The 16,566-nt window shown below is 34.9% G+C and overlaps 1 protein-coding gene across 1 annotated transcript; it reads left to right on the forward strand.

The window, feature by feature from the left end:
* The first annotated feature begins 8,378 nt into the window (after positions 1-8,378).
* LOC128216362 (uncharacterized) lies at positions 8,379-9,983 on the forward strand. Its single transcript, XM_052922921.1, has one exon. The coding sequence runs from the start codon at positions 8,379-8,381 to the stop codon at positions 9,981-9,983; it is 1,605 nt and encodes a 534-aa protein (XP_052778881.1).
* Positions 9,984-16,566: the final 6,583 nt, after the last annotated feature.

A 16,566-nucleotide genomic window follows, 5' to 3' on the forward strand; every position in this document is an offset into this window, starting at 1 on the left:
ATGTTGCTAATCATCATACAGAAGAGTTTGTCCCCGGATGCTACCAAACCCCACAATAAAGTATTAATTCGATGAAAAGTTTGACGGTTGACTTAAGTATATGAAGCCTAATATATACATGAACATTTCAATTAGTGCGTTTGTTATAACTTTACAGGACTTTTATTCATAACAGACTGCCGTTCAGAATGGTGTACCAACATTACTCGGGAATAGATGTTGAAAAATGATAAGCATGTTATAAATGGCAAAAATAGTGAAGTGTTATTAACTCAGTATACGGTTTATTGAATTACTGTTTTAATCATTACGTACATGCAGTGTGAAGCGTAAATTACATGTTTGAAAGTGACCTTATTAATAAATACACTTTCATCTATAAAAATGCGATGCACATTACCGTACAAGAGCACTGTACCAGTTCATATAACATAGTTAGATCGTTAACTATTTTACATGTTAAAATTGACAAGCTAAATGTGATTTGATTTAGTAGGTCTTAATCCATGACCGTAAAAGCTGTATGTAAATGCATGTACACGCTAGCTCAAGACTCTTGTAATAGACCACAAAAATTCAACTGAGTCCATGTGGAGTTGAAATTTATAAAAGAATGTAACATATTTCAATGACAATCAGTTTATGAAACATACCTGGAATGATGTTTGATTTACATAAAAAAGTTCATGTTTAAATAGAAGTTAAAGTGCTTAAAATTTTGCATGTATTAGCAGTTAACAAACTTATAAAACACGGATATGAAATGGAAAACTCCTATAAACTGAAAAACTCCTGGCAGGTCTTCTGTACTGCTCTAGGCCTTTTTTATTTGATTCTATGTTTTACGAACACCGCCGCTCAAAAAAACTCATTTTTGAAATAAAAATAAAATTGTGATTTCGTTTTTTTTTTTATTTCCGCCGATGAAACTTTATCGCGGCAAATCATTAAAAGAAGAGGACATCGCAATAGTTGTAAAATCATTGGTGTAAACATCTCTGAAAAAGTTTAAGCCAATGAAAAACATTCATCGGATTTGCAGGCTGGTGCTAAAAACCTGGTATCCGGTACCTGGTATCCCCGGTATCCGGTATCACTTTTTGATACCAAATTATGTTAATATCAGGGTTAATATCAGATGATAAATTCAAGTATCCACGGTCTGTTATTAATTGCTTTTTGACATCCAATGCATACTTTAAATAACACAGTATCAACATAATTCGGTATCATAAACTGTGATAACGGCTTTTCTTGATATCGATACCTGGTACCGGGTTTTAGCTCACCCGGATAATCCTTTGCGGCAGAGTGACTTCCGGGTTATAACAGCGATAAATATGGACTAATTATCGTTCCAGGTTTGTTATTATTTATTTATTTTTATTAGATTTGTCATTTAAATGAGTTTATATTACATTATTGTGATATTATTTGAATGGCATGAGCTATAAATCGCTTGACTGTTTACCTGGACAGTTTAGTTCTGGTGGGTGGGGTAGATGGTTCAGAAAAGACTGCGGTTACTATTCTTATTGGAGTATTATTAATAACAAAAAAATATCTATTCTAAAACCTTTGTTTTGAAAATTAACACAAATAACCAACATAAAAACAATCCATTTTTAAATAAGTGACATGGAAAGAAGAGTCAATTACCTTTAAAATGGTGTTCGATATGTTGGTATAACTATATTGTCTTAAGACAAACAAGCATAATTCAATGTCCAATTCTCGTGTTTTTCTTTAGTCGGAAAGAGTACAGCAAATTCAAATCGTCAATTTTCCTCGTGTAAACAGTACTAAAAACAGACCTATTGAAGTTATTTTATGCTTCAGTGTACAGATAAATTAATTCCATTCCTTTATATCACAATAAGACTCACACCACAGTTTAAGAAACAACCGTATCAGTCTTCAAATTAAATCCACTTTAAAATTTTGTTTGAGGCGGATATTTTCCTGACAGCGCTCAGATGTTTCTGATCAACCTCCAAAGAAGAGTATTTGACCCATCCAAGCTTGTGTGGCTCACATTCAAGCCGGTACAAAGATGTTAAATGTACATGTCAATGACATCATCTGGGCGCTTGTGGGTAAAATGGCCAGCTGCCTACGAAATTTAAAGAGGATTTAGTTTAAAGACTGATACAGTTGTTTCTAACATTGTGATGTTAGGGTTTTCGTGATATTATGGAATGGAATTAATTTATCTGTACACTGAAGCATAAAATAACTTTAATAGGTCTGTGTTTAGTACTGTTTACACGGGGAAAATTGACGATTTGAATTTGCTGTACTCTTTCCGACTAAAGAAAAACACGAGAATTGGACATTGAATTATGCTTGTTTGTCTAAAGACAATATAGTTATACCAACATATCGCACACCATTTTAAAGGTAATTGACTCTTCTTTCCATGTCACTTATTTAAAAATGGATTGTTTTTATGTTGGTTGAGAAATTTGCATAACACTGGACTCTACCGTGAAATCGGGTAAGTTTGAGTTACATACCTTGTTTCTTTTTTGTATATCAAAGACACCAAATATCTTCAGATGTGTTGTTTATCTCATTGTATGTACCCAAAATGGTTTTAAACAACATTTTAGTGACAAACAATGATTCAGATGCCTGTGTATATTACCAGGTACAGTATAACTATTTAATAGTCTTATGAATGAACATATATAAATCATCATCAATATAAATTATGTTATTTATACTGCTCTGTGTGTTATAATACTATGTAATAAAAGATTTAGATAAATAAGTCTGAAAGTAACTTATTTTTTTTATAAAAAATATACTTTTAATGTTCCATTATTTTCTTTACAGATATGATTCAAATATGCTGATGTTATCTACTGAGACCATCACTTTCAATGTAGAACATCACTACAATCGGTTGGGCTGCTAGATTGGTAGCAACATGATGTAAGCTAGTGCCTGTTGAAACTCTGTTGTTGGTTGGGCATCTATTGCTTACTGGACCGCTATATTGGATGGATCATACGTGTTGGTTGAACAGCAGTTACTATAAATGGATGGACTGGAAGTGTTGGTTGGACCACCAGTGTTGTTTGGACTGCTTGTTGGACAGAATGTGTGATGGACAACTAGTATTATTTGAATCACTGTTGGATAGACAGCTTTTGTTTTATCAGACGGCTATAATCAGTTGATTTACAAGTTCCTGGATCGCTAGTTCCTGGCGGATAAATATTCCCTGTATAGAAGGAAACAAAAAAGCTCTTTTGCTAACTGTAACAATGACATGGTTGGTGAATTGGTATCAGACAATTTGCAGCCAAGACAACACAGTGAAGTGATAGCCGATTCCTTAAACTCAAAATGGCAAATAGATTTACCGAAAATAATTGATTATTATCATGTCACTTGTCTATTATAACCTGCATTTACAAAGTATAAAGAGTGATTAATGAAAATATTAAGTGAACTTGTCAGATAAAGCAAAAACAAATGTGCACACTTACATATTGACTTGACATTAAAATAGAAAGTCATAGAGAATACATCATAGCTTTTGCTTTTCTGTGTGTTTTTTCCCGACCAAAAAATAAAATTCCAGAAATGTAATTTTATTTTTATTTTTATTTCCTCCTCCTCCGACACTTCACAACTCTGGCCGTTCGTAAAACATATAATTAAAAAAAGGCCCTAGTAGTAAAATTAGCTTAATGGTGAGCGAGTGAGTGAATGAGTTGGTGAGCGAGTGAGTGAGCGAGCGAGTGAGTGAGTTTTGCAGGAAAGCGAGTAACCAAATCATGGATTCGTCGCTCAAGCCTTTCAGCACTAACAGTGCTTTAATTCGTTTAGCAGATACCATCATATAATTTTAGTACCAGGTACTCAATCATTACAGCAATACCATCTCAAGTTTGGTACTTTTTTAATTCTTTATGAAAGCCATGTCGCCTGCTGCTTGTTGAGGTCAATTAATAAAATATTTACTCAGACTTGATTTATAATATATGCTGTGTTAATTCTGTGGCGTAAAATAATTATACAGTTGCCCGCGGTTTTAAAATGAACCTATATTGCATAAACGTAGTAATCAACAATATGAAACAATATGAAAATGCACGTTCATGAAAGATCATACCAGTAAAAAATGACGAGAGCACCACTAACGCTGGTAACTTATTTAGTCGAACAAGGGACATGTCTCAGTAGACTTGTATTATAGCCATTGTTATGAGTTGCTATGGGCATAATATAAATAATTTTTTGGCAACACATTTACCATATTCGGTTTGCATGTCTTGATCTTGTTTGGAGTTAATGTCAATATTAATGTGTTTGCCATGATATCGCCCTAATTTATGGCTGATACAGCCTACGTATGATATGTGTTAGTGGTCTGCTAATATTCCACTCAGACCACACCACACTCCGCAAACCACCGTTGTATACTGGGTACCTTTAACAAACCTATACAGTGCTGCCAGGTGCCGTTATTGGCGCCGCACTGAAGTGCACGCCTATTATGGAATGGGAATTTATTTTAGTTAGTAGTAGGAGCGGTTTTTAAGCTGATTGACATTTGGGTTTAATTGTTATTCAGTAAATGCATTATTTAGTAAGTAGTTATTGTTTTATCAGTCAATTTGATGTGTGTTATAAATACAATTATATGTATTGATTTCAAAAAAGAGTTTCACTTTAAAGATGCTCATTTAAAGATAATGAACAGACATACAAAAACTAGACACATTTGATACTAATTGTATGAATGATTATTGTAGGTGACCTCTGATTTGTTTTGGAGATATTCATAAATGGGTGTTATTCTTTGTTGTCTTCAGTTTCTTATACATTTAAGGATTTTTATAATCGCTTTTCTGGTATATATTAATTTAATGCAAATGAAAACACACTTTAAACTAGACACATTTGATACTTATTATATAAATGATTATTGTTTACATGTACTCTGATTTGTTATGAAGATATTCATAAAGAGGTGTTCTTCATGTTATTGTACATTTTGGACTTGATTTCGTATTGCTTTTCTGGGACATATTCATTTAATACGCAAATAAATTTTTTTAAGTGTTCAGTATCACTTTCACACATTGTTTACTATTATTTTGTGCACATTTGGCCTATTTATGTTTATATGTGCATTGTTGTATTTCAAAACCTTTGTGAAAAATAGAAACAGTATTATTTTGTTCATACATAGTCTAATACATATTCAGTTTGTATGCATTATTTTTATCATATTTGAAAAATTTGCCACTGTCCAATAAGACACATGCTATTTTTGTGTTATCAACTAAAAACATCCATTTTCAACTCTTCTTTACCATGTAAATGAAGAAGTTAACATTATAACTCCATTGACCAGATATATATGCAATTTGTCCAATTTCATACATTTTAGTATTATTAAACAGCTAAAAACAAGGCATGTTATGTTATAAATGCATTTCATCTAGTAAACAATGTTCACTTTTTATATAACAGTTCGATAATTATGTTCTATTTAGGTTTGCAACTTTCAGACGAAATGATAATGTTTATTAAAGTACAACAAAAATTGTTAAATTGCTATTTCATATCACTTCTTCATGAGGAATCCCCCATATGATGAGGAAACTTATCCATGCCTTCAAGTTGTCATTCCAGCATGGTGACGTTGTCCCCTCCCCCTAAATAATTAGAACTGCAGTGTACAAGAACAATAACTCTATTTCAGCGAATTTCAAGAGTTATTCCCTTTGTATCTTTTCCTGTCCGGAGCATAACTAGAAAACTGCTGTTTGGAATTAACATCATCCAATGGTAAAGCACAACGAGAGGAAGTGCAGTGCACAATGACTATAGCTGTATTTCAGCTAATTACAGAATTATTGCCCTTTGCCGCTTTTTCTTGACCAGAGCATTACTTTAAAACTACTTATGGTATTGAAATAAAACTTGGTATATGGATAGGTGGCAATGACAAAAATACAGTGCACAAGCACCCTAATTCTGTCGTGTTCATTAATGTACCACACCCCTAATAAAATGTTCAACTTGAAACTTTTCAATTTCAATGCTTTAGCCTATGTTGTTAAGCAGAATACGACAAATATTTTGAGAATTTCATGGATGCGGTTCGATGCACCATAATATGCTTGTTGGCCTTTAAATTCCTTGTTTTTCAACATATAACAAATGCATAAACTATTAAACGGCGCCCTTTGATGCTTTGCATCAATGGTCTTTCTTGTTGTTTGATTGTGCTGTCATCGCAGACAAGAAATAAGTAACGTTAATTAAAATTTCAGTAGTGTATGTAAATAATATGAACGCTTATGATAACTTAATTTATGCATAATGTATAAACGCGAATGATAATCCTTGTAAAAATGCATTTACATTATAATAACGCTTATGATAACCTGAGAAGTCCATGTTTATTATAAAAAATGTTATGATAATTTACGTTATGCATGCATAATGTATTTAAACGCTAATGATCAGCTTAGTAATGCATGTATATTGTATAAACGTTTATGATGATCTGGTTTGTGTATGTTTATTGTATAAATGCTAATGATAATCTAAATATTGCATATAAAATGCATAAACTATTATGATAATCTTAGTAATGCATGTACATTGTATATTGTATACGCTATGATTATACTCTGATTACTTTATGCATATTCTATGGAAGCTCATGATAATCAAAGAAGTGCATGTGTAATGTATAAACGCCAATGATAATCTGATAAGTGTTTGTATATTTTATAAACGGTTATGATTAATGGTGTTGAAAAGTCGAACCCTGTTGGCTCCAACTCCAAGGGACATGCGAAAATAACTCGAGCGTCGGAAAGTTTGAGACTAGCGGTAATTATTTCCTTCATTTTAAAAATATTGGTCCTTGACATCCAGTTTGAACCAACGAGAAATTCGAGCCAAGCGAGGTCGAGTCAACAGGGTTTGACTGTACATGTTTATAGTTTAAAAGCTTGCGATAATCAAAGTAGTGTATGTATTTTGTATTCTATGTCACTACTGTATATACACGTTATAATTTTCTCGACCTTATACACATCGAGGCTTCAAAATGATAAAAAGGATATGAACTCCACCCAAAATACTTATGACGAAATAGTGTGCATGCATAAACCTCAACTTCACTTGTGTTTATCGCGGCGAGGTCACAGCATTTTCAGAAAATGTGAACTTTATTGTACATTAGGTTAAACAGTGTATTATAAACCTATACAAGTCCGGGTCAATGGAACACTATAATAGGGGAATACAAGGAAGTAATTCTGATCTTTCCGTTTTCAGAAAATTGAAAATTCATTTACTGAAAATGGGTTATGTAACCGGACGAGGATTGTGAAGGCAAGACTGTGGTTGGTCCGATGTTTATTGTCGTAAAGCTTAAAATAGAAAAAAAGGGCGCATTTACTATAATGCCCGATAACTTATTCAAGACACACAATCAGGGCGCATAATCCCAAATGCCCGAAGCTTAATACAATCAGTAATAATTCAATTAAAGTTTAATAAATTGTGCAAAAACATATAACATGACTAAATATGTCAAATAAATAGAGGTATAGATCTATTGATAATGTGAAATACAATATCAATAGATCTATAGATCTGTTATCTGGACTAGAAAGTTACAAATTATAATCAATTTACATTAAATAGCCAAGTAACCCACTGTAATACACGTTTAACACAATAGTACGAAAGGCATCTAGGACGAATCGACAAAAAATGAATCCCGAACGAAAAGCCGGGGATGCGAATTTTACATTCTGTTACGAAACATACTAGGACGAATCTAATTTCAAGCAAGCAGCAAAAATACAACAAGAACTGCAAATTTCCGTGTCTACCCATAAAGAAACATATAAATTTACATCATATTCATATATATTGGATTGCAAATCAAAGAAATGCTTACATTTATGGCCTTTTAAAGTATCGCAAAAGTTTGGCGTGGTTGAACAACTCTAAATTTTACCTTCACAAAGAAGAGTATTCAAACAAGATAAAACGTCCCATTCTGTTTCGTAACAGGTTATGATCGAGTGGTTTATACACAAGGATATTAAACAGCGATAAATTGGTCAAATTGATTCGTGTAGATGCCTTTATCTATGTTATCTATCATATGAAGCGATGATAACTGATGTAAGCCTGATATAAGCTTGTATATATTATCATTTTCAGAAAACGTGTTTTACTCCATGCATGGACTTTTCACGTGAATAAAATTAACAAACATTAAAATTTGGCATTGGATAACAATAAAACGTTTAAATTGGCTGGTGTGGAATACAAGTTCACAAAATGATACGACGGGCTTGTTAAGGGCTGGGTGAAAGGATAAAATGGCGACCGCTAATGGCTCAGATGATATTTTGTTGAACAAGGAAAGCGATCTAAATTGTGAACCATGCTTCAGTGATGGACGGACACGATCTGTTGAAGGTTTTTGCATGGAGTGCGATGAATATCTGTGCCAGTCATGTCTAGATGCACACAGGATACTACGCATGTCGAAAACACACCATGTTAAAAGAGGAGAAGACATACCAAAAAAGAAGCCAAATAAAAACGCTCAGTATTCCGCTGAAAGCAGCTGCCATGTACACACTGACAGTAAAATAACATCTTTCTGTAAGTCGCACAAGCAATTATGTTGTGACCAGTGTGTGATTCTGGGGCACAAAGTTTGCACTGATGTTAAGGCCATCGGCGATTATTTCCAAGAATTCGTAAACAGCGAAGACTATAAAACGGCTTTTCAGATGCTTAAGGACTTACAATCCGCATACACCGCGAAAAAGAAAGAGGCAAGTATGAATCTTGAGGAAGTTGATCGTTATTACCACAAGGCAATGGAGACGTTTAAAGCTGAACTTGACAAAATCAAGATATCAGATATAAGAACGTTAAAGGCTGTGGTCTCTACATATGACAGTGTTCTTGGCCAGCTTGGTTCCTGGTTCGAAAGTATCGACACGTATAAAAACAACAAACAGGACAATGAACTCGCCATCCTGGTGTTGAGGTCCATAAGAGATGTTGATACGATCAAAGATAATGTTCAAACGTTATGTAACGACGACAGTATTGTCAGATATGACTTCGTGCCAGATAAATCATCACTGCTTCGTCTTGTCAAAGCACCTTTTCTAGTTCAGACGATTACTATCAAGCATGAAAGTGACGAAAAAACATGTCAAATCACAGACATTGCGTTGTTACGAGATGACCTGGTCTTATTAGCGGATTACACCAATTTAAAACTTAAGACATTCAATACTGGCAATTCTACTTTTGTTTCAAACGTCAAATTACAATATTCGCCATGGCAGATGTCAGTTACAGAGCACGGTGAAGCATACATGGCATATTATGGCAAACCTAAGATACTCCACCTGAAGTCACCAGCGACAGACCTCACCACGTTCCGGGAGATAGACGTAGACGGTAAATGTTACGCCGTAGAATGTTTCAACAAAACCCTGAAAGTTCAGTGTTTGACTCCTGCCAAAACTATTGAAGTGGATGGAGAAGGAAACCAAACCAGGATTATCAGCAATGACTTAAGTAAGGAAACCAACGCGAATGGAGAACAATTTGTCACTCATCCATACTGGTCAACACAAGATTCGACTACTGGGTCGATGTACGTATCATGTAATGGCAAAAATTCAATAACAGAAATCAAAAGTGACGGTGGAATTAAGTTATTTGTGAAGTCAGACAAGCTGAATTGTCCTCATGGTCTGTGCATGGACACTGATGGTTCCATACTTGTATGTAGCTATAGTAGCAAGGACGTGTTAAGGGTAATGCAAAATGAAGACATCCAGAGTGTATTACCACAACCTCTACACTTTAACCCCAGGGCAGTTGCTCTAGATAAAAGAACAAAGCGTTTGTTTGTCGCTGGACTTTCTGATGAGATGCATGTGTTTCAAATCTAAATTCCGCGAACCATGATACAATAGGGTTTGATTCCGGGTGATCTAAATATAACAGTGTCGTTTTAATTTGATGACCGGCTTGATAGTTGATATACTTATATGTAGGCTAATGTATTTGTTTTGATCAATGGGCTTGGAAATACTTTTCAGAACTTTATTACCTAGCAGACAGCCTATGAGGTTGTTGTACATATAAAGCTCTTAAAGCAGTTGATAAATATATATATAATATGAATAATACTTGTACATGGTAAATGAATCCCTGATACATTAAGTAAATAATGTGTAAAGTGTTGTTAATTTATAATTCGATTTATTGTAACATCTATTAGAAGTTTTACATGTAGCGTGGATTGTAAATTTTTTAAAGAGACCATCATTTTAATTACAGTCATCTGTAAACATTGCGACGCACAATGTCGTACCTTGATATCTATGAAAAGTTTTTTGCATAAGGTACTGTAGTGGCCAATCAGAGCCCACTATTGGTAAACCCGCCTCTGTGTATGATAAGCCCGCCTCTGGCTAACAGTTGCATGTATGTTGATAGTTGAGTTATTGATTAGATTCAAGATCGGGTGCGTATGAGTATGAATGTAATAAAGCTATATTAAACCATCCCGTTTTGGGTCTGTTATATACATTACACTGACAACATTACAGGTACTCTAAATTGTATTCCTTCGTCTGCAGATAGAGTCGGGATCCATAACCATAGAAGTTCTTGGGTTTAAACTATTAGTTTACTATTTGTTTTATTATCAAGTTTCCTCAAGGTAATGCATACTTTGATAATATTTACCATTTACGTTTTTACTTTATTCGGGATTGTTGGGATAAGAGTGGGGTTGTGCAAATAAACTTGCTTTTAACCCCCAGTAAATTTACATTGTACATTTACCAACCGTTTTAAGGCTGTACCTAACAAACCTTGATAAACACCCATTGTATTTATATAGTATATATATATAGAACTCTCTATATATATATATACTCCTGTGTTGTTTGTGGAGTTTTGTGCTGTTCTTCCATGTTTCTGGTTTGTGATTTTTCTTGTTTTTGTTTTCTCATATTTTTTTTTATTAAATAATATAACATAGTCAGTTCATGTCAAAATAGACAAGTTAAAAGTGATTCAATTTAGTAAGTCTTAATCTATGACTCTAACAGCTGTTTTGTAATTTTAGTTACATGTACATGAATGTACAACTGAAAGTATCCGAGGTATAAATAAGCCTCTCATTGCATTCAATCATTGAAATAAATATTTAATTTTAATGCCTGGTGACCAAATTTTATTATGGTATCATTTGAAAGGGGTTTTCTTTACTGATTGCTAATATGACCGTGTGAAACAAATCACCTAAAAAAACACTACAGATAAAGTTATGGCAGTTTGTATTTTCGTTCTTAGTTTTAGCTGAAATCGGAAAACAGGTAATCTGATCGTTTAAGGTCTAACAGAGTGTCTGCAATAGTTGTAATGGTACATTGTGATTATTTTTTCAATAATTCGTTTGCTGTTCTCATGACGGTATTATGTTACAAGACCGTTCAATTGCAGAAGTCGGACATTGGACATAAATCGAACTCAAATGTGTTGGAATTGGTGATATTTGTTTGTAATTCGGATGTGTCGAATGTTCGTTATCTCGACTTTTTTCCCTAGGTCCTGACAAAGGCGACATAACGAGTTTCGACTTTATAGTATTTTTATAGTATCCTCTATACATTAAACCGTATAAAATGATACCAAAATAAGATGGGGTCACCACGCATCAATGTTTCACATAATTGTACATCGTATATGTTAGCACATTTCTATACTTAATGTCATTATGCCACTCAGAACAAAAATATGTCCATTGTACATGGTACACATATTCGAGCTTTACAAATAAAAAAGTCACATGGTTTAAAAGTCGGAAAAAAACGTGATTCAACAAAAACATATATCGAAATAAAAAAATTGTGCAAAGAAGAATATTTCTTATTCCAACGATTCAAAATCACTGAGTATTTTCATAATGCCATCTGTATTTTTGCAGAATTAAGATAGACAGGTACTCGGGTGCCCACGTTTCAGGAATATTTTGGAGTGTCATTGTTTTTCTTTAGAGGACTTTGTTACTACTACATGCTGCATTTATTCTGCGGCATAAAATGTTAAAATTCGTAAAAAGCGAAGACTATAAAACGGCTTTTCCGATGCTTAAGGGTTTACAATCAGCATACACCGCGAAGAAGAAAGAGGCAAACATGAGTCTTGAGGAAGTAGATCGTTATTATCACAAGGCAATGGAGACGTTCAAAGTAGAGCTTGACAAATTCAAGATATCAGATATAAGAACGTTAAAGGCTGTTGTCTCTACATATGACAGTGTTCGTGGTCAGCTTGTTTCCTGGTTCGAAAGTATCGACACGTATAAAAATAACAAACAGGATAATGAACTCGCCATCCTGTTGTTGAGGTCCATGGGGTCTATGTATGGACACTGATGGTTCAGTCCTCGTCTGTAGCTCTGTAAGCAAATATGTGTTTAGGGTGAAGAAAAACGGGGACATCCAGAGTGTTTTACCACAACCTCTGGACTTTTCCCCTAGGGCAGTAGCTCTTGATAAACGTACAAAGCGAGTGTTTATCGGTGGAGATTCTGATAAACTTTTTGAGTTCAAACTCTAAACTTTGTTAATCATAATATAATAGAATTTGTCTCCGGATGCTGTAAATCTGTCCTAATTATATTAAGGCTAAAATATACATGAACATTTCAATTAGTGCGTCTGTTGTAACATTACAAGACTTTTCTTCATAACAAACTGCCGTTCAGACTGGTGTACCAACATTACTCGGAAATAGATATTGAAATATGATAAGCATGTTATAAATGACACATTTAGTAAAGTGTTATTAACTCAGTATACGATTTATTGATTTACTGTTTTTATCATTACGTACATGCCTTGTGGAGCGTAAAATACATGTTTGAAAGTGACCTTCTTAATGAATACACTTTTATCTATAAAAATACGATGCACATAACCGTACAAGTGCACTGTACCAGTTCATTTAACATAGTTAGATCGTTAATGGTTTACATGTTAAAATTGACAAGCTAAAAGTGATTTGATTTAGTAGGTCTTCATACATGACCGTTTAAGCTGTATGTAAATGCACAAGACTCTTGAAATAGACCACAAAAATTCAACTGAGTCCATGTGGAGTTGAAATTTATAATAGATTGTACCAAATTTCAATGAAAATCAGTTTATGAAACATACCTGGAATGATGTTTGATTTACATAAACAATTCATGTTTAGATAGAAGTAAGAGTGCGTAATATTTTGCGTGTATTAACAGTTAACACACTTATAAAACACGGATATGAAATGGAAAACTCCTATAAACTGAAAAACTCCTGGCATGTCTTCTGTACTGCTCTAGCAGTAAAATAAGGTTAATGGTGAGCGAGTGAGTGAATGAGTGAGTGAGTGAGTGAGTGAGTGAGTGAGTGAGTGAGTGAGTGAGTGAGTGAGTGAGTGAGTGAGTGAGTGAGTGAGTGAGTGAGTGAGTGAGTGAGTGAGTGAGTGAGTGAGTGAGTGAGTGAGTGAGTGAGTGAGTGAGTGAGTGAGTGAGTGAGTGAGTGAGTGAGTGAGTGAGTGAGTGAGTGAGTGAGTGAGTGAGTGAGTGAGTGAGTGAGTGAGTGAGTGAGTGAGTGAGTGAGTGAGTGAGTGAGTGAGTGAGTGAGTGAGTGAGTGAGTGAGTGAGTGAGTGAGTGAGTGAGTGAGTTTTGCAGGAAAGCGAGTAGCCAACAGGATTCGTCGCTCAAGCCCTTCAGCACTAACAGTGCTTACATTCGTTTAGCGGATACCATCGTGCAATTTTAGTACCAGGTACATAATCATTACAGCAATACCATCTCATGTTTGGTACTTTTTTAATGCTTTATGTCAGCCTTGTCGCCTGCTGCTTGTTGTAAAACATTAATAAAATGTTTACTCAGACTTCATTTATAATATATGATGTGTAAATTCTGCGGCGTAAAATGATTATACAGTTGACCACGGTTTTAAAATGAAACTTTATTGCATAAATGTTGAATCGCGATGTGACAAAACCAAGTTTTTAATGATTAGCAGAAGCGATTCAGTTTTAGTAACAGTGACCTTGACCCTAGGGGTCCAAAAGGTAATCCATGAAAGCTCTGCATAAACTTGTCCTATATACCAAGTTTGGTCACACTATGTCAACCCTAACTTGAGTTATTCAGTACTAACCATAATTCTGTTTTTAGCAACAGTGACTTTGACTTAGACCATAACTCTCGGGGCCAAAAATACAATCTTAGGAAAGGTCTATTTAAACTCTTCCTATATACTAAGTTTGGTCACAATATGTAGACCCTTACTTAAAGTATTCAATACCAACCCTTTTTCTGCCAATAGTAACCTTGACCTTGATCCTAGCTTGGGGCCTAAAACGCATTCCCATAAAAGATCTCCATAACTGCTTCGTATATACCAAGTTTGGTCTCTTTATGTCAAACCTAGCTAAGATTATTCGATACATAATGTGACTTTGACGCTGCCCTCTCACCAGCCTGCCCGAGCAATGACGCAAGTCATTCAAATAACTTGTTTTCCCTTTATGAAAATGTGGTTAAGAATATAAAAATGTGCCTTTCAAAAAAAATCAAAATAAAAAATCATTCAAGGGCCATAATTTTTATATTCAGGGTTAAAATGGAGTAATGTTCCTTGTTGTAAGATGATCGTCGATAATTCTGTGAAGAAATAAGTGCATATAATGAAGGGTATAGAAGTTTTTTTTTATTAAAATCCCAACTTGCCCTTAAACTTTAATCTGCCCTAAAACTTTAACCAACGTCAATCAGGGGCCATAACTTGTATTAAGGATAATATGGAGTTATGTTACCTCATTGTGTGATTGTCCTAAACAACTGTGTAAAATATTAAGTCAATTGAAAGAAGGGTATAGAAGTTATTATTAAATATCCCAACCTGCCCTTAAACTTTAACCTTAGTTCCATAGTCAATCGGGCCATAATTTGTATAAAGGATTATATGGAGTTATCTTACCTCATTATGTGATGGCCCGGAACAACTGTGTGAAGTATTAAGTCAATTGAATGAATGGTATTGGACTTATAAGTAAAAATCCCAACTTGCCCTAAAACTTTAACTAGATGCCAACGCTGGGACGAGTAGTATAGCCATCCTTATTCTTCGAATAGTCGAGCTATAAAAGGACAAGAGCACCACGAAGTGAACACCAACGCTGGTAACCTCGAAGTCGAAGAAGGGACATGTCTCAATAAACTTGTATTAAAGCCAGAGGTATGAGTTGCTATAGGAATAATATAAATAAGTTTTTGGCAACACATCTACTATATTCGGTTTGTATATCTTGATCTTGTTTTGAGTTAAGGTCAATATTAATGTGTTTGCCCAACGCCGATGAGATCGCCCTAATTTATGGCTGATACAGCTACATGTAAGCTGTGCTAGTGGTCTTCACGTTGTGAAGGCTACAACCAACTGTGTCCAGTGTTAAGACGGTCACATTTTTGGTCTGATTTCTTTTACAATCTTCAACTCGCTAAAGCTGCGAATAGTATCAGCTGGGACCAATACACATCATACTCCCAGTTATGAGTAACAAGGTTATGCCTACTTCCACCATTGGAAGGATTGCGCCTTTTGATAAAAAATAACTGAAAACATAATCGCAGTCTACTTCATTCCTATAGATCTGTGCAATCGAGATTTAGTAATATTTTTTTAGCTTAATTGCGATAATGGTTTAAACCCGTTGTATTTAAGATATTTTGAGAAATTCACCCTGGAAAGTTATGAATTAAGTATCCAGTCTGTGTTTGAGATCTGTGCTATATCTTGTTTCAAACCAACAACTAAGATGTATTCTAGCATTAAACATATTTAAGGGTAAAATATGTCTGTTCTCAAGATTTGTGAAGTTTCTCCGTCTAAATAACCAACAATTTTAAGCAAGCTTACCAATATATTTCTGGCAAGTCTCATATCAGGGTCTGTGTTATTGCTTTGCGCAGTTTCCAAAATTCATGGACAAACTGTATTGACCAAATATATGTACACATTTGCACTAGAATTGTTCAGTTTAAATAAGTATCTTATCAGTGTTAGAGATTTGTGCAGTTTCTGGGTCCACACAAAGCACATGAACAAACTGTGTACCACCTTCCCCCAGCGTGTCTGCACTCATGGCAGCTGATACCAGAACTGAGTGGAGGGCATCATAACCCCGGCCTCCTATCCCCACCCCCTCTTCAACAAGCAAGACCTGATCACCACCCCTAGAGGTGAACAGCCCTTCTCCCGAGGTGAGGTACACTGTAAACCCACCCTCAACCTGGACCGGGGTCCCTCCCAGTGCCCCTGAGTCATTTTCGTGCAACTGTCTATGCTCTGCCCATTCTGATTGGTCCTAGAACACAAAGTTACAGAAATCCCACACTAGGGGTTGGGCTACGGTTGTGTGAACAGTTTACAAGTGGTTTTGAAGACTGGCAGGCTGTTTAA

This window comes from Mya arenaria, chromosome 14, assembly GCF_026914265.1.
Source record: "Mya arenaria isolate MELC-2E11 chromosome 14, ASM2691426v1".
Lineage (NCBI taxonomy): Eukaryota > Metazoa > Mollusca > Bivalvia > Myida > Myidae > Mya > Mya arenaria.